Here is a 19031-nt window from a genome sequence, read left to right as displayed (position 1 = left end):
ATATTTCACTTATCTCTCTTCCTTCCTTTTTCCCCACCATATTTTAGGCCCTTGTCTTGTATTTTCCTTCTATGAATGCTTGTTTATTTTTTAAGTATCAGTAAGCTCTCATGAATTCTTTAATCAGTGTGTCATGATCCATTGTTACCAGTATTCATTTTGATACTCAAATTATCCCATATTCAGGCAGTGGGAGCCCCTCTAACCTACCTTCTTTTTGTTTTGTTTCATTTTATTTTAAAAAATATCCATTAGTTTTTTGGTCTTTACTTAGTTTTTAACACAATAAGATGTTCCAGAGCGATCTTTTAAATTCTTTAATCACATTATGGCTCTACTTAAAATTTTTCAGTGGCTTTCTGCTAACCATATGATAAAGTTCAAAATCATTCAAGGTTGGGCATATGTGGTCCTGATTATATATCTAGTTTTATGTCTTGTTTCTTTCACACCTATACTCCATTTCTTCTGTTGTGGACCTCCTCCACTAAAACTTTCTTACCTTTTCCTATAGCACATGGTTTTTCATCCTTCTAGTCTAATGGATGCCTTTTAAATTTATAGACTAGGTTAAGTCACTGCTAAATAAATTCAATAGCATTTTCTTCTTCCCCATGATACCATTCATCTAACTGTGTAATTGTTTGTGTAATATCTGTATTTTCTGATAAACTGTGAAAAGTACAGAAATGCTTCATTTTCGGATCTGTTTTAACATAGTTTTAATGTAGACTAGCACAGTTTGTACCTGATTTGTAGCAGGCAAATATGCAATAAATAACTGTTGGCTAACTGACTGAACTGGGCATGTTAACTCTCTGAATGTCCTTGAGTGATTTCTTTTTCCTCATCTCTGAAATGAGAGATCTCTGTTAATACTAAATTATCTTTAAACTTACTTTCATGTTTTGAATTCTTAGTAGTATCATTTAGTAGGAATGATAGAGAGACTAACTGAATTTGAACATAAAAGTCCACATTAGAGTAAGGGGAGAAAACACTGGATTGGTAGTGAAAACTTGGTAGGTTTAGGTTTTAGTGCTACACAGTTTAGAAAGCTTTCAGGATATGAATGCACTGCAAAAACCCCTGTACCTTGCTTGGTACAGTGTCTGGCTCTGACATCACATGGGTACCCTTGGACAAACAGAATTTACTTAGAAGGTAAATGATGTTTTTCTGTGTATCTGCAAACGCATGTAGTACTTTAAATAATTGTTTTTAAAAAACTAAAAATTTTTTTTTTATTATTATTTTTTGAGATGAAGTCTTGCTCCTGTCCCCCAAGCTAGAGTGCAATGGCATGATCTTAGCTCACTGCAACCTCCGCCTCCTGGGTTCAAGCGATTCACCTGCCTCAGCCTCCCAAGTAGCTGGGATTACAGGCACCTGCCACCACACCTGGCTAACTTTTTATTGTTTTGAGATGGAATCTCGATATCACCCAGGCTGGACTGCAGTGGCTCAATCTCGGCTCACTGCAACCTCCACCTCCTGGGTTCAAGCAATTATCCTGCCTCAGTCTCCTGAGTAGCTGGGACTACAGCATGTGTCACCACACCTGGCTAATTTTTGTATTTTTAGTAGAAATGGGGTTTCGCCATGTTGGCCAGGCTGATCTTGTATTCCTGACCTCAAGTGATCCACCTGCCTCTTCCCAAAGTGCTGGGATTATTAGGCATGAGCCACTGCACCTGACCATAGTACTTAATTTTAAGACAGTTTATTCACTTAATAATATGTATAGAGTACCTACTGTGTCCCACACAAATGAAATATGATGGTATATACAAACATATAGACAGACATATCACATGCTAGATGCTTGAGAAATGGGAGTTCATTCATTGAGAAATTTCAGACTTTTAGGCCCAATCTCTCGTAATTTGGTAATTGAGCTGGTCTAGAACCCTAGTCGCCTGAACTAGTCTATTTTAGTGTTCTACTTGAAGTACTAGAATCAAAATGAGTTTTCGTAGTTAAGAGTGGATGATAAGACTGGGTGTGGTGGTTTACACCTATAATCCCAGCTCTTTGGAAGACCAAGAAGGATGAATCACTTGAGCTTAGTAGTTCGAGACCATCCTGGGCAACATGGCGAAACCCTGTCTCTACCAAAAATACAAAAATTAGCTGGGCATGGTGGCACATGCCTGTAGTCCCAGCAACTCAGGAGGCTGAGGTGGGAGGTTTGCTTGAGCCTGGGGGGTGGAGGTTGCAGTGAGCTGAGATCACACCAGTGCACTCCAGCCTGGGTGACAGAGTGAGACTCTGTCTCAGAAAACAAAACAAAGAAAGTGGATGATAAAAGGAAATTTTTTGCTTTTGGAAGATTCATGCAAAAGAATAATACCAAATAATTGACATAGCAAGTTAAAAGATTAGAGCAGACAGCCTTGTTTGAAAGAGGAAAAGTGGTGTGAGTGACAGAAAATGGAAGACATATCAGAATGGTATGTGAATCTGGGGAGAAATGGTTGATGGGTTTGAGAGAGGTTCTATAGTACAGATGACTTCCTGACTAAATATGGATGCCAACCTCATTGAATCTGAGAAATGAAATAAGATGACTTAATTGTTGACATTTTATAATATTAATTTTATAATTTTGGTTATACATGGTACAAGTTTGGGGATCTTTATGAAAATGAGTTATTTAAATAAACTTTCTTCTTTGAATGCATTTTTGTAAATTTAGCTTATTTCTTTGATATAGACAGAAATGTTTTTCTTAAATTTTAAGAATAGCTTTATTTTTGCATTATGTGTTCAACAAACACATATTTGTCCTTTAAATTGTGCTGGGCATTGCCTTAGATTTGTTCCTTAGACTTGTAAGGAAAGGATAAAATTGTTTTAGGTAATTGAGCAATAAAGAATTTAGAATAATTTGGTCTAGGCCAGGTGCGGTGGCTCACGCCTGTAATCCCAGCACTTTGGGAGGCCGAGGCGGGTGGATCACGAGGTCAGAAGATCGAGACCATCCTGGCTAACACGGTGAAACCCCGTCTCTACTAAAAATACAAAAAATTAGCCAGGCATGGTGGCGGGTGCCTGTAGTCCTAGCTACTCAGAAGGCTGAGGCAGGAGAATGGCATGAACCTGGGAGGCTGAGTTTGCAGTGAGTGGAGATCGCGCCACTGCACTCCAGCCTGGGCGACAGAGCAAGACTCTGTCTCAAAAAAAAAAAAAAAGAACAATTTGGTCTAATATTTGGCTTTGTACTGATCATTTATGTGTGTGTAATGATTATATATTCAGAAAGGGGAGATTATACATAAGAAACTGTAGGTTATCCTGTTTCATCTATCTCTTTAAAAGCCTTGTAATTGTTTTGTTAGTAAATTTTTAGGGATGGGTTGGGGAAGGCAGTTGTCTGCCATTATAATTACACTTTATATTTGAGATTTAAAAATACTTTACAGTGATTGCTTGAGCCCAGGAGCTTGAGGCTACAGTGAGCTATGATCGCACCACTGTAGTCCAAATCCAGCCTGGCCGACAGAGACTCTGTCTTTAAAAAAAAAAACACAAAAAAACTCTAGAATATTCTGATTTATTTATTTTTCAAATAATTCTATAACAGAACTATATTTAAGGGACATCTTCTTAAAGAAACAAGTATTTTGTGGGTTTTTTTTTTTCCTTTTTTTTTTGAGACAGTTTCACTCTTGTTGCCCAGGCTCTAGAGTGCAATGGCGTGATCTTGGCTCACTGCAACCTCCACCTCCCAGGTTCAAGCGATTCTCCTGCCTCAGGCCTCCCGAGTAGCTGAGATTAAGGTGCCCACCATCACGCCCAGCTAATGTTTGTATTTTTTTTTTTTTAGTAGAGACGGTGTTTCACCATGTTGGCCAGGCTGGTCTCGAATTCCTGACTTCAAGTGATCTGCCTGCCTCAGCTTCCCAAAGTGTTGGGATTACAGGCGTGAGCCACCGCATCCGACCATTTTGTGGTTATCTTTGAATGTCTTACTTTTATTATTTTTATTTTTATTTTTATTTTTTTTGAGACGGAGTCTCGCTTTGTCGCCCAGGCTGGAGTGCAGTGGCCGGATCGCAGCTCACTGCAAGCTCTGCCTCCCGGGTTTACACCATTCTCCTGCCTCAGCCTCCCCAGTAGCTGGGATTACAGTCGCCCGCCACCTCGCTGGGCTAGTTTTTTGTATTTTTTAGTAGAGACGGGGTTTCACCGGGTTAGCCAGGGATGGTCTCGATCTGCTGACCTTGTGATCCGCCCGTCTTGGCCTCCCAAAGTTCTGGGATTACAGGCTTGAGCCACCGCGCCCAGCCGAATGTCTTACTTTTATTATAAAGGCAACATTGTTGTAAATGATTTCAAAGATTTAAAAAGGTATAAGCTTACAAGTGTAGGTAGTGTGCTATGTGAGGGGCAAGTTTTTCACTAACATCACAAGGGGCTCTGATCCAGTGAGTGGAGTTTGATAGTAATTTTTGATACAAGTGAAAATAAATAAATAAAAATAAAAAGGTATACAGAAAAGATAAAAATCTCTTGTAATTTTACTACTCACTGCATTTACAATTATACATAAATTTATCTTGCATACATATGTATTTCATTTTTTAAATGAATGTATGCTAAAATTCCTTTTTTTTCTTTTTTTGTGTTGTTTGTCTCTGTTTAAAGATTGTTGTTGGCCGGGCGTGGTGGCTCAAGCCTGTAATCCCAGCACTTTGGGAGGCCGAGACAGGCAGATCACAAGGTCAGGAGATCGAGACCATTCTGGCTAACACGGTGAAACCCTGTCTCTACTAAAAAATACAAAAAACTAGCTGGGCGTGGTGGCAGACGCCTGTAGTCCCAGCTACTTGGGAGGCTGAGGCAGGAGAATGGCGTGAACCCGGGAGGCGGAGCTTGCAGTGAGCTGAGATCTGGACACTGCACTCCAGCCTGGGCAACAGAGCAAGACTCCGTCTCAAAAAAAAAAAAAAAAGATTGTTGTTTGTTGTTGTTTAGGTTTTAGCAGTTTGATTATGAGTGTCTTGGTGTATATATCTTTGGATTTTCCTGTTTGACATTTGCTTAGCTTCTTTAATCTGCAGATATCTATCTGTCTTTCGTCAAATTTGGGAAGTTTTCAGCCGTTATTTCTTCAGATATTTTTTCTGCTCTGCAGTCTTTCTCCTCTGCTTCTGGAACTCTGATGCCATAAATATTATACCTTTTTATACCTTTATTGTGATAAAATATACATAGCATAAAATCTTCCATGTAACCATTTTTAGATGTATAATTTAGTGGCATTAAGTATATTCACATTGTTGTACTACTATTAACACCATCCATCTCCAGTACCCTCTACCTTATTCTTTTTAAAGTCTGTGTAGAATTTCATGTATAATCTATCTTAATAAATTAATCATTTCCCTGCAGTGGGATTTTAAAGTACTTTTTTAATTGTTTAAATTATATGGCAGCAAATGTCTATCTTAAATATTTTTTCTTTCTTTTCTTTTTCTTCCCTTCTTTCTCTTCTTTCTCTTCTTTCCCTTCTTTCCCTTCTTTCTTTCCCCTCCCTCCCTTCCTTCCTTTTTTGAGACAGAGTCTCACTCTGTTGCCCAGGCTGGAGTGCAGTGGCGCAATCTTGGCTGACTGCAACCTCCGCCTCCCGGGTTCAAGTGATTCTTGTGCCTCAGCTTTCCGAGTAGCTGGGATTACAGGTGTGTGCCACCATACCTGGCTAATTATATTTTATTATTACTGTTTTTTGGAGATGGAGTCTTGCTCTGTCACCCAGGCTGGAGTGCAGTGGCACGATCTTAGCTCACTGTAACCTCTGCCTCCTGAGTTCAAGCAATTCTCCTGTCTCAGCCTCCAGAGTAGCTGGGACTGCAGGCGCGTGCCACCACAGCTGGCTAATTTTTGTGTTTTTAGTAGAGACAGGGTATCACCATGTTGCCCATACGACCTCAAGTGATCCACCCGCCTCAGCCTCCCAGAGTGCTGGGATTGCAGATGTGAGCCACCATACCTGGCCCCGGCTAACATGTTTGTTGTTGTTAGATACAGGGTTTCACCATGTTGGCCAGGCAGGTCTCAAACTCCTGACCTCAAGAGATCTGTCTGCTTCGGCCTCCCAAAATGTTGGGATTATAGGCGTGAGCCACTGCGCCCAGCCTGTCTTAAGTATTTTAAAGGTAAACTTTTGTCTGTCACTTTTTCTTTTTTCTTTCTTTCTTTCTTTTTTTTTTTTTTTGTAGTGAGACTACAGAGTCTCACGCTGTAGCCCAAGCTGGAGTGTAGTAGCATAATCTCAGCTCACTGCAGCCTCCATCTCCTGGGCTCAAATGATTCTCATGCCTCAGCCTCCCAAAGTGCTGGGATTACAGGTGCGAGCCACTGCACCTGGCCCCAGTTTACTTTTAAGGGTAAATGTAGTATTCTACACTTGCAGATTGAAAAAGAGACATTATCCAGTTATTCAAAAATGATTTTTTTTTTTTTTGCCTGGGTAATTTGATTTCTATCCTTAACTTTTGTGAAAAGAAATCATTAAAAAAATAATTTTGGCTGGGCGCACTGGCTCACGTCTGTAATCCCAGCCCTTTGGGAGGCTGAGACGGGCGGATCACCTGAGGTCAGGAGTTTGAGACCAGCCTGGCCAACATGGTGAAACCCTGTCTCTATTAAAAATACAAAAATTAGCTGGGTGTGGTGATGTGCATCTGTAATCCCAGCTGCTTGGGAGGCTGAGGCGGGAGAATTGCTTTAACCCAGAAGGCGGGGGTTGCAGTGAGCCGAGATCGCGCCATTGCACTCCATGGGTGACAAGAGCAAGACTCCATCTCAAAAAAAAAAAAAAAAAGGTAATTTTAAGGTGATGACTTTTTTTTTTTTGGCGATTTTCTCAGTAATGGGCTCTATTCTTTATATTCAGTGATAAATTTTGACTATTTTATGTTTATCAGGTTATTGTAACTACTCAAACAGAAGTTTTTCATTAAAATATATAATGTAAATTTAACGCTCAAATGATGTGTTTTGCAAAACTTCAATAGAATATTTTTAGTGGCTGGCTTGTTAAGTTTTTTTCTGAACTTGAAAGTAATTCAGTTGCTTTATTTTATACAATTATGAGTTGTAAAATGCAACTTACCTCCATTGGTTCTACTTAGAACTTTGGTTTTTATTTTATATAACATTAAAAAAAGTTCTAAAAAGAAAAGTACTACCAGCACATAAAATGTGTATTACAGACAGTAAGTATACCTACAGCAAGTTGACAGGTAGCCAGTCTTTTTTTGATGGAGAAACCAAGCCTGTTTTTAGTTTATGTCCGTGTAATTTCTGGGAACTAATCATTTTGTTTAAGTAACTTTACATAAATTTTGAAAGAATAAAAATGCTAAGAAAAGATGTATTTGCTTCTATTTTAAAGGAAGAATTGTTAATATCTTAAAAAGTCAGGCTCACCCCTGTAACCCTAGCACTTTGGGAGGCTGTGAGTTGGGAGGATTGCTTTAGCCCGGGGGTTTGGGACCAGAATTGGCAACAGTGAGACCCTATCTCTACAAAAAACAAAGAAAAAAAATTCACTGGATGTACCTGTAGTCCCAGCTACTCAGGAGGCTGAGACGGAAGGATTGCTGGCGCCCAGGAGATCAAGGCTGCAGTGGGCAAAGATCATGCCGCTGCACTCTGGCCTGGGTGACAGAGTGAGTCCCTGTCTGAAAAAAAAATTATTATTTTTAAAAAGTCATTTAAGGCCGGGCGCAGTGGCTCAAGCCTGTAATCCCAGAACTTTGGGAGGCCGAGACGGGCGGATCACGAGGTCAGGAGATCGAGACCATCCTGGCTAACACGGTGAAACCCCGTCTCTACTAAAAAATACAAAAAACTAGCCGGGCGAGGTGGCAGGCGCCTATAGTCCCAGCTACACGGGAGGCTGAGGCAGGAGAATGGCATGAACCCGGGAGGCGGAGCTTGCAGTGAGCTGAGATCTGGCCACTGCACTCCAGCCTGGGCGACAGAGCGAGACTCGGTCTCAAAAAAAAAAAAAAAAAAAAAGTAATTTAATTAAAAAGAAACACTTTATGGAGAGAGAATTAGACCTACTTTTTATAGTTTTCTTAACAAGTGTTCAGTGTCCATTATATAATATTAATTTGAGTTTTTAGTTTATGCCTAGCTTGAGAATGAATTGTGAGCATTAAATTTGAACGTTTGGAGAGATTATGTAGCCCAACTTTATTATATATTCATTATATGGGTTGAAGAAATTGAGCCCCGGAGGAGTTAAGTTTCTCCCTTAAGCTTTGCTTGTTAGTAGCAGAACAGTGACTAGAATATTATAGTATTGAAATTAGTGGTCTTTCTCAAGACCTATTATATATTTGGTAGCAAATGTGTAATAGTAAGTTAGTCCTTTTATTTTGGATATGCTTGGATTTCAGTTGGCAAGGTTTAAATGCCAGTTTTCTAACAACGCAGTTCATATTTCATTTACCGTGGTATATTAACTGTGAGCAATTGCATAAACTATAAACTTAAGTGCTAGCTCTTGAGTTAACAAATCACTCTGTAATTAACAGATGTCTGTCACAAACAGTGACTAATCACATCACTCCGTCTATTATTTAGTTCATACACAGACAACAAAGTGTGTAGTTGTGTTGCATCCTTGTCTTTCAATTATAAACTTGTGTGACATTTTATAAAAATGGATACTGAAAAGGAGAGAATTTGCAAAAAAAGATGACAGTTCAGAAAAGGAATCAAAAGTGATAACACAGGAACTGAAAAATTAGATGTCATTAGAAGGTTCAAAAACGGTGACAGGTAAGTGAATATAGGACAAGAGCTAGGCCTGCATGTAGTTACAGTATGAACTGTATTGAAAAAATTCAATCGGTGGCTCATGCCTGTAATCCCAGCACTTTGGGAGGCTGAGGTGGGTGGATCACCTGAGGTCAGGAGTTTGAGACCAGCCTGGCCAACATGGTGAAACCCTGTCTGTACTGAAAATACAAAAATTAGCTGTGTGTGATGGCAGGCGCCTGTAATCCCAGCTACTTGGGAGGCTGAGGCAGGAGAATCGCTTGAACCCAGGAGGTGGAGGTTGCAGTGAGCCGAGATCGGGCTATTGCACTCCAGCCTGGGGGACAAGAGCGAGACTTCATCTCAAAAAAAAAAAAAAAAATTGCTTTAGCCAGGCATAGTGGCTCATGCCTGTTATCCCAGCACTTTGGGAGGCCGAGGCGGGTGGATCGCCTGAGGTCAGGAGTTGAAGACCAGCGTGGCCAACATGGTGAAACCCCCGTCTCTGCTAAAAACACAAAAAATTAGCCAGGTGTGATGGTGTCACCTGTAATCCTAACTACTTGGGAGGCTGAGCCAGGAGAATCACTTTAACCCAGGAGGTGGAGGCTGCAGTGAGCTGAGATTGTGCCATTGCATTCCAGCCTAGGCAACAAGAACGAAACTGTCTCAAATAAATAAATAAATAAATTGTTTTATCATGTAATTTAAATAAATTGTATTAAGAACAGACCCGCCGGGCGCGGTGGCTCACGCCTGTAATCCCAGCACTTTGGGAGTCCGAGGCGGGCGGATCACAAGGTCAGGAGATCGAGACCACGGTGAAACCCCGTTTCTACTAAAAATACAAAAAATTAGCCGGGCGCGGTGGCGGGCGCCTGTAGTCCCAGCTACTCAGGAGGCTGAGGCAGGAGAATGGCGTGAACCCGGGAGGCGGAGCTTGCAGTGAGCTGAGATTGCGCCACTGCACTCCAGCCTGGGCGACAGAGCAAGACTCTGTCTCAAAAAAAAAAAAAAAAAAAGAACAGACCCTAGTCCGTTTGGCTAGCATTCAGGCTGAAACATTGAAGTTAGTTGTTGCACTGAAAGAAAACTAATTACAAGCCAACTGAAGGACTTCTTACTGCCAGTAAAGGCTGGTTTGATCATTTTAGAATGATCATGAATTATTGATAAGTTCTCTGGTGAAGATGCTAGAACAGATATAGGGATGCTGCTGTGAAATTTGTGCCTAGATTCCAGAGATTACTTAAGGCAGGTAATTATGATCATCAGCTATTTAACATGTTGATGGGATAGGTCTTTTTTGGAATGCAGCCCATCATTAACATATGCGATGAAAGACATAGGATCTCCAAGTGACCATAAAGGGGAATGTGTAGATATGTCACCTGAAGAATTTAGTGAAGGCAAATTTACAAACATAAATGAGTAAAATGTTGTAACAAAAAAGACAAATGTCATAGTAGAAGTGATACTGGTAGAAATTTCACAGTGACACAACTCGTTGAGATACAAGATTGAAAGAGCAAAGGGTATAATTTTGGAAGCCAATTCAAACTTAGAAGGGATTATGGCAATTTTTTTTTTTTTTTTTTGAGATGGTGTCTCACTCTATTGCCCAGGCTGGAGTGCAGTCACGCAACCTTGGCGCACTGCAACCTCTGCCTCCCGGGTTCAAGTGATTCTCCTGCCTCAGCCTCCCGAGTAGCTGTGACTACAGGCATGTGCCACCATGCCCGGCTAAGTTTTGTATTTTTAGTAGAGACAGGGTTTCACCATGTTGGCCAGGCTAGTCTTGAACTCCTGACCTCAGGTGATCCACCCACCTTGGCCTCCCAAAATGCTGGAATTATAGGTGTGAGCCACTGTGCCCGACTGACAATTTGTTAAGGCATGGAAAAGTTCTTATTCTGTATCACAAGTTACATGAGGAAAAGACAAAGGCAGGCACTGTCCACTCCTAGTAGGGTTTTTTTTTGTTTTTAATTTGAGGGGAAGTCTCTCTCTGTCACCCAGGCTGGAGTGCAGTGGCATAATCTCGGCTCACTGCAGCCTCCGTCTCCCAGGTTCAAGTGATTCTTCTGCCTCAGCCTCCCAAGTAGCTGGGATTACAGGCACGCGCCACTTGTCTAATTTTTGTATTTTTAGTAGAGATGGGTTTGTACCATGTTGGCCTGGTCGGTCTTGAACTCCTGACCTCAAGTCATCCGCCTGCCTTGGCATACCAAAGTGCTGGGATTGCAGGTGTGTACCACCGTGCCCAGCCATACTCCTGGTAGATTTTTTACAAATAAATAAAACGCTTTGATTTTCACATTTTAAATTATAACATAGTAAGCAAATATTAGTTATACAATATATTTCATTTCCCTACACGTTTAAACTGACAGAGTTTTTTTTTTTTTTTTTTTTTTTTTGAGACGGAGTTTTCTCTTGTTGCCCAGGCTAGAGTACAGTGGCATGATTTTGGCTCACCACAACCTCCGCCTCCTGGGTTCAAGTAAGTGATTCTCCTGCCTCCTGAGTAGCTGGGATTATAGACATGCGTCACCATGGCCAGCTAATTTTGTATTTTTAGTAGAGACAGGGTTTCTCCGTGTTGGTCAGGCTGGTCTCGAACTCTGGACCTCAGGTGATCAGCCCGCCTCAGCCTCCCAAAGTGCTGGAATTACAGGCATGAGCCACCGTGCCTGGCCAAACTGGCAGAGTTTTTAACGTTTCAAGTGTTTTGACAATAAAAGATGATGGAGCAATTTTAATTTTTCACTTTGATCTTTAAGATTGCTTTGCATGGTTTCAGCTTGCATAGTCGTTTTTATATTTCTGCATGGTAGCTGCCTGTATAAAAAATATAATATCGCTGGGTGTGGTGGGTCATGCTTGCCTTCCCAGCGCTTTGGGAGGCTGAGGTGGGAAGATCCCCTGAGGCCAGGAGTTCCAGACCAGCTTGGGCAGTATAGCAATACCCAGTCTCTACAGAAAATTTTTAAAAATTAGCTGGGCGTGGTTGTGCACACCTAGTTCCAGTTACTTAGGAGTTGAGGTGGGAGGATCCCTTGAGCTCAGGAGTTTGAGACTGCAGTGAGCTGTGATCACGTTACTGCATTCCAGCCTGGGCAACAAAGCAAGACCCGTCTCAAAAATGTTTCCGTAACAAATTTCTCACATTGAGAAACTTGAGAAAAATGATTGTAAAAGTCATCAGGATTAATTCATTTGAAAAACTAAGGGACATCTAAATCAGAGTAGCAACAGGGAAAGACTAACTTTACTCATTGTGGGGGTTGAAGGAATAGGAATAGGATTGGACATTTGATTTGGAGTGGTCTGTTGAAAGTATGCAAATGATTTGAAACTTCAGTGGACTCCTTGGGAGTTTTGGAAAATTTAAAGTACACTATGGTTAAGATTTTTTAAGTAAACAAGTTTCAAACTACTTGTTAACTAATATAAGTGATTCTATTATTCAGCAAAGATTGAGTTTTTGTTATATTTTAGGCAGTGTTATAGGTGCTAGACTACTACAATACAGAACAAATAAAAATCTCTTTAGGCTGGTGTGATACTGTGTATATGGTCTCTGCCCCAGGTTCCTGGCACACAGCTCCTAAAACTGTTGGAATCTCTGGAGTGATAAATATGTCTTGTGTACTACTGGACTTGGGCTTAGGGCCAGGCACTTCCATAGCTTCAGCATGGGGCTGGTCACCAAAAAGACCAAGACATGACTAGAGGGCTAAATATCGAGTTGAGCAGCAGTGCCAATGATTTACTCAATCATGGCTACATAATGAAGCCTCCATAAAAATCCCAAAGGCAGGCCGGGCGGTGGCTCAAGCCTGTAATCCCAGCACTTTGGGAGGCCGAGGCGGGCAGATCACGAGGTCAGGAGATCAAGACCATCCTGGCTAACGCGGTGAAACCCCGTCTCTACTAAAAAATACAAAAAAAAAAAAAAAAAAACGAGCCGGGTGAGGTGGCGGGCGCCTGTAGTCCCAGCCACTCAGGAGGCTGAGGCAGGAGAATGGCGTAAATCCGGGAGGCGGAGCTTGCAGTGAGCTGAGATCCGGCCACTGCACTCCAGCCTGGGCGACAGAGCGAGACTCCGTCTCAAAAAAAAAAAAAAAAAAAAAAAATCCCAAAGGCAAGGTTCAGATAACTTCTGGATTGCTGAACCACGTAGAGGAGCTGGGAAAGTGACATGCCCAGAGAAGACGTGGGAGCTCCATGACTCTCCTCAGCATATATCATCCTATGCATCTCTTTCATCAGGTTGTTCACCTGTATCCTTTATGATAAACCAGTAAATGTGTTCCCCTGAGTTCCATGAGCTGCTTTAGCAAATTAATTGAACCTGAGGTGGGGGTTGTGGGCACCACAAGTTATATAGCTGGCCAGTTACAAGGTCAAGTCACAACCTGGGGCTTGTGATTGGTATCTGAAGTGGGAGGCAGTCTTGTTGGACTGAGCCTTCAGCCTGTGGGATCTGACTCTTAATTCTAGATAGATAGTGTCAGAATTGAAGTGAATTATAGGACACACAGTTGGTGTCTACTAGATATTTGGTGTGTGACGAAAAAGTCCCACATATCTGGTCACTGAAATGTTCTGTGTTGTGAGACTGTTATAGGAGAAAAATAATCTTTTGTTTTTTTCTTCAGGGTGCAGTTTTGCCTGCTCTGGCTTTGAGAAGTGTAGGATTTCTAATCCTTTATAGAATCTTAATTTCATTTAGGTTCTATTGAAAGAAACTAACTAGATTGTTTTTTGTTTTTAATTTTTAATATTATTCTAAAGCTCTTTATATAAAGTGTTCCTTTTTATTGATTTTGTGTTTAGTCTCCAAAGTTGGATTAAAACTCAAGGTTTGTATAACCGCTGTTATCTGTCAGCAGGTTAGTCTACAAAAAGAATGGGATATGTCCTCATACAGCTTTAGAAACCTGTATGGGTACTTGATTCCTTATAGCATTCCCAACTTAGGAGTAAAGTTATTATAGTTGTTACATAGTCGCATTGGTCATAGTAGCACTAGGAAAGAGCTGTGAATTCTACTTTGTTCGGAAAGTTGGGTGTGTGTGGGTTGTGTGTGAGATTATGGTACCAATAGAGGAGTTGCAGCTTTAGCTCCGTCTCAGAAGCTGAGTATATGTTTACTATTGAATTAAGACTGGAAAAGCTTAAGCACTGTGCACGATGGTCCAGATGCTTGAAACTGCCTGAAAGGTTAGGTGAATAGCTATAGGTCATTTATAATAGCTGGAGCATTTGCTTACAGCATGAGGATGTAATGGGAACATGAAGGCAGGAAAAGATAAAGCTATAGAGGAAGTTAGGACTAGATTTTGGAGAGTCTTATATATCCACAGAAGTTTGGACATTTTTCTTGGGAGACTTTCAGAGCTCTGTGTGTGTGTGTGTGTGTGTGTGTGTGTGTGTGTGTCCTTCCCCTTAACCTCTCAGTACCTCCATTTCTTCACCTATAAAATAGAGGTGTTAACAGTACCTACCTTATGCCTTATGAGATTTTGGGGAGATTAAATTGGATTAAGTCATGTAAAGTACTTGGAAAAAAAGAGTCATAAACTGGGCATGGTGGTGTGTTCCTGTAATCCCAGCTACTCATGAAGCTTCTTTGGGAGGAATTAAATACTTGTGCTTTTTTAACCTAGTGATCCCACTTCTAGGAATTGATCCTACAGATATACTCACATACCTAAGCCATAGTGTATGTATACAGATGACAACTGCAATATTATATTTGCAAAAAAAAAGGCAGGAGGTAACCTTAAATGTTCATCAGTATAATATGAGACTGTGCAGCCACCGGAAAGAATGAAGTAGATCTCTGTGTGAAGATAATTGTCCAAGATATACTATTGGGTTTTTTAAAAACAGGGACATTTCTATGTCTCTCTTCATTTTGTACCTTTACCAGTCTGAGAGAAAATGGTATCTCAATTTTGATTTTGGGTAAGATTGAATGTTTAGTGCTTATGTTCTTTGATCACTTTCTATTGGGATAGTACTGTTTAATTGAGTCCAAGATTGCTTTATTCATAGAATATTAACCATTGTTATACTACTACTACAACTTTTTCACTTAGGTTACCTTTAAGCTTTTCCAAACAGTTTTTAAAAAATATAGTCAAACTTTGAAATCTTTTTCATGAAGATTTATTTTTCTGATTAAAATACTTTTCTATCTTCTAGGGCTTTTGTTTTTTTCAATTTATTTTTAACTTATTTGGGATTAATGTTGATGTGAAGTAGTGATTGTGATCCAGATTTTTTCACCTTAAGTGGTTGTCATATTCTAGTTCTCTTTTTTCCTTTAGGAGTCAGAATAGATCATTGGGTTTAGCAGTGTGGAGGTCCCTTATGACCTTGACAAGAAAAGTTTCAGTAGAAATAATACAGGCAAAAGCCTTACTGAAGTGGGTTCAAGAGACAGGTGTCATAGGCAGCATGTATAGACAACTTTTTTTTTTTTTTGAGACGGAGTCTTGCCCTGTTGCCCAGGCTGGAGTGCAATGGCGCAATCTTGGCTCACTGTAACCTCTGCCTCCCGGGTTCAAGCGATTCTCCTGCCTCAGCCTCTCAAGTAGTTGGGATTACAGGTGTGTGCCACCACGCCTGGCTAATTTTTTTGTATCTTTAGTAGAGACGGAGGTTCACCATATTGGCCAGGCTGGTCTTGAACTCCTGACCTCAGGTGATCCACATGCCTTGGCCTCCCAAAGTGCTGGGATTACCGGCGTGAGCCACCGCACCCGGCTAGACAACTCTTTTGAAGAGTTTTGCCGTCAAGGGGAAGAGAAAAATGAGCAGTAGCTCTAGGGGGATAGAGAATCATGAGAAATATTTTATAAAATGAGAAGGAATAATAGCATCGGACCTTGGGATAGTATTGTTAAAAAACAGTGTTATTAAACAATAGGATTCCTCTCAGTGTAAGTGGATGCTTTCATTCTTTGGCTTACAGAGTGACATTTTTCTTTCTTTTTTGTTTTTTGAGGCGGAGTCTTGCTCTGTCGCCCAGGCTGGAGTGCAGTGGCGTGATCTTGGCCCACTGCAAACTCTGCCTCCTGGGTTCACGTCATTCTGGCTCAGCCTCCTGAGTAGCTGGGACTACAGGCGCCCACCACCACGCCTGGCTAATTTTTGTGTATTTTTAGTAGAGATGGGGTTTCACCATGTTAGCCAGGATGGTCTTGATCTCCTGACCTGGTGATCCACCCGTCTCTGCGTTCCAAAGTGCTGAGCCACTGCGCCCAGCCCAGAGTGAAATTTTTCATTTCCCATTTCCCTTTCATTCTAGAGCATAGCTCATTGACTGGAATGGTAGTTGGAGTGGCCTTCACTATTTGCTTTCCTTTCCTTTCCAATGTTTACATAGTTGAATTTCAAGTTAAATGTGTTTATAAATTACCTGCACTATCATTTAAAAAAATTGCTCCTTTTGTTTTCTTTTGGAATTCTGATGTATTTTACCAGGATGCATCTTTTTTTTTCGTTATTTCTTTGCTATTTAGTGGGCCTGTTCAATCTCAGATATGGTATTTATATCCTTAGTTCAGGGAAATTTTCTTCTGTTATTCCCCTTCACCATTATTTTCTTCTTTGGGGGTACCTTTGACATTGCTGTTAGACTTAGTGCTTCAATCCTCAATGAGTCACATAAATTATCTTTTCCAACTTTTTGTCTAGAGACGAGATTTCACCATGTTGGCCAGGATGGTCTCCATCTCCTGACCTTGTGATCCGCCCACCTCAGCCTTTCAAAGTGCTGGGATCACAGGCGTGAGCCACTGGGCCCAGCGAAGAAGTTGCTTTTTTATAAGTTTCTTGTTTCCTTCTGGAGTGGTGGTTCTGTTTGTTTACCTTGAACTTTCTCTTTCACATAGTTTTCTTTTAGAAACCTGGGATCTTTTATTTTCTGCTCATATTTATGAATATCAGATACTACTGATTACTATAGCCAGCTGTTGTGTTTCCTCTACAGTTATATAGGTAGCTAGGTAGTTCTTTTTTCCTTAAAAGTCTCTCCTTTGAATGGGGTGGCTGATTCTGGCTTCTTACAGTAGGCAAGGTTTATCAAGAAGCAGCATTTCTTGTGTTCTTGCCTCATTGGTAAGTAACAGGCAGGGAAGCAGGAACCTCCAAAGTAAGGAGGCCTTCAAATACTCAAAGTGAAGTGTGCCATTTTCTTTAGTTCTTTGGTGGAGTTACCGGTGCTTTGCTTTCTTTTCCCTGTGTGTTTTAAGATCTGAAATTACCTCCGACATGGCTCTACTTCTGTCTTAGGCACTAACATACTTAGTAGGAACCATCCCTGTAACAGGCGTCACTTTAAATTTAAGAGCAGCATGTTTCTGGCTTTAGCTTAAGAGCAAAATTTGTTACTTTTTCTGTTCAGTTTTGACGGAAAGTTTTACATAGTTCTCAGTGTTAGTAAGTTCTTATGAAGTGTTAGCTGTGTTTATTGTTATTGAAAGTATATATGATCATCTCTTTTTTGTGACATGAATGATTAAAAAAAAAGTTGTTTATAGTGAGAGGATGTGATTTATCTCTTAGTTTTTGGTTTGGGGCTTTGGTCTAAGAACTACTTTGGTTCATCCTAAATTTTATTTTACTCTATTTGGCAATGTTTTTGTTTATATTGTGCACTTATGTAATTTGGGTTGAAAATTACAGCTCCTTGGGGAATAGGAAGGGATACCAAAAGAACGTATGATAGAAGATATCATGGTAATATTACTTTTCTCTTTCCTTTTTTGCTTTTCCAGTTTGAACAGAAAAGTGGTGCAGTTTTTGATGAAATTGTAGAGAACTGTAAGTACCATTTGAGAAAAGCAAACATGTCTTTAGATAGAAAATGAATGTTAATCTAGATATGGTATTTAACTATTATAGTTTTTAGTTAGGGCTGATTTATGTGATGTTTCAAACTGATTTAGTCTAGATCTCATCGCATACTGTTGTTTTAGCAGGTTAATATGAATTGTAAGAATCTTACTGTTTTTTTCAATAAATAGTTTATTCTCATAATTATGATGTTAAAATATAGCCATACCTTGTGTCTATATGGAAGATTATACTTATCACTATTAAAGATTTCTACTTGGTTTAAGGTATTTTATTTTCTTTTAAAATTCTTTTTGTGTTATTGTAGTTTTAGAAATAATTTGTTTTTTATGATTATAAAAGTAATACATTCAATTTTACAATACAGAAATGAATAAAATAGAAAGTAAAAGCCTTTGTCATTACCATTCTCCAAAGATAACCAGTTTTAAAAGTTTAACATATATATCTTTCCAGACTTTTTTCTATGAGTGTATATATCTATACATGGTGTATGGAGATTTATATATGTGTGTAGGAATCATGAATACTGTTCTTGCTTTTTTTTCAACTGCATAGACATCTTTCTGTGTCAGTGGATGTAGACCTGTTGCACCCTTTTTAATGGCTACTCAGTATTTTATTGTATGGCTGTATAATAAGTCCTCACTAAATGTTGTTGATAGGTTCTTGGAAATTGTGACTTTAGGTGAAATGACATATAATGAAACCAATTTTACTATAAGCTTAAATTGATATAAATAAGAGTTAAGTTTCTGTGGCATATTTTTAGTCACAAAAACACCATCAAACTTCTAAATAAAGATTTAAAACACTTCTAATATTAAACATTGAAATAAATATGAGCTATATATACATACAAGAAAGATTAATAAAAATGAATAAGATAATTATTTACCCAGTTGTTGGTGAATTAGTGAATGATGGTGCTTGTAGTGGTGGTTGGTTAACTTAAGGAATAAGTGTTTGCAAAGCAAACATTGTAAAGAGCACCTCCTACCACCATGTAGTTCAGAAACAAACAATAAACACGATGGGCTTACTGAGTAAATCATTTATTGTACATTTCTGTGTTGATTATATGTTTTATGACTTTTTGTTATTATAATAATTTGTATTCATTCGTTCATTTTCCAATCCCCTTATTCCAATTCAGAGTCATGGGTGGCCGAAGCCTATCCTGGCAGCCTCAGGGCACAAGGCAGGAGCCAGTCCTGGACAGGATGCCATCCCATCACAGCGTGCATTCACACACACACACCCATGCTCACTCAGACTGGGACAATTTAGACACATTAATTAACCTAATGTGTACATCTTTGGGATGTGGGGGGAATCTAGAACATCTGGAGAAGACTCATGCAGGCATGGAGAGA

General features: G+C 39.9%; 1 protein-coding gene and 1 non-coding gene across 8 annotated transcripts in view; both read left to right on the top strand.

Moving 5' to 3' along the window:
* LOC105494697 (zinc finger MYM-type containing 4) overlaps positions 1 to 19031 on the top strand; it is a 160181-nt gene that overhangs the window by 41377 nt on the left and 99773 nt on the right. For all 7 annotated transcript variants that reach the window (XM_011763385.3, XM_024796883.2, XM_011763386.3 and 4 more), the window contains one exon: positions 17577 to 17622. In XM_011763385.3, coding sequence (XP_011761687.2) covers positions 17577 to 17622 — 46 coding nt within the window. The remainder of the gene's footprint in view (positions 1 to 17576; positions 17623 to 19031) is intronic.
* On the top strand, positions 4314 to 4465 carry LOC112429115 (small nucleolar RNA SNORA62/SNORA6 family). The gene has a single exon (XR_003021234.1). It is a non-coding gene; the product is annotated as a small nucleolar RNA SNORA62/SNORA6 family (small nucleolar RNA).

The sequence above is a fragment of the Macaca nemestrina genome, chromosome 1 (genome assembly GCF_043159975.1).
Source record: "Macaca nemestrina isolate mMacNem1 chromosome 1, mMacNem.hap1, whole genome shotgun sequence".
Lineage (NCBI taxonomy): Eukaryota > Metazoa > Chordata > Mammalia > Primates > Cercopithecidae > Macaca > Macaca nemestrina.
The sequence above is the reverse complement of the archived record's forward strand: the minus strand, read 5'-3'. Positions and strand labels throughout refer to the sequence as shown.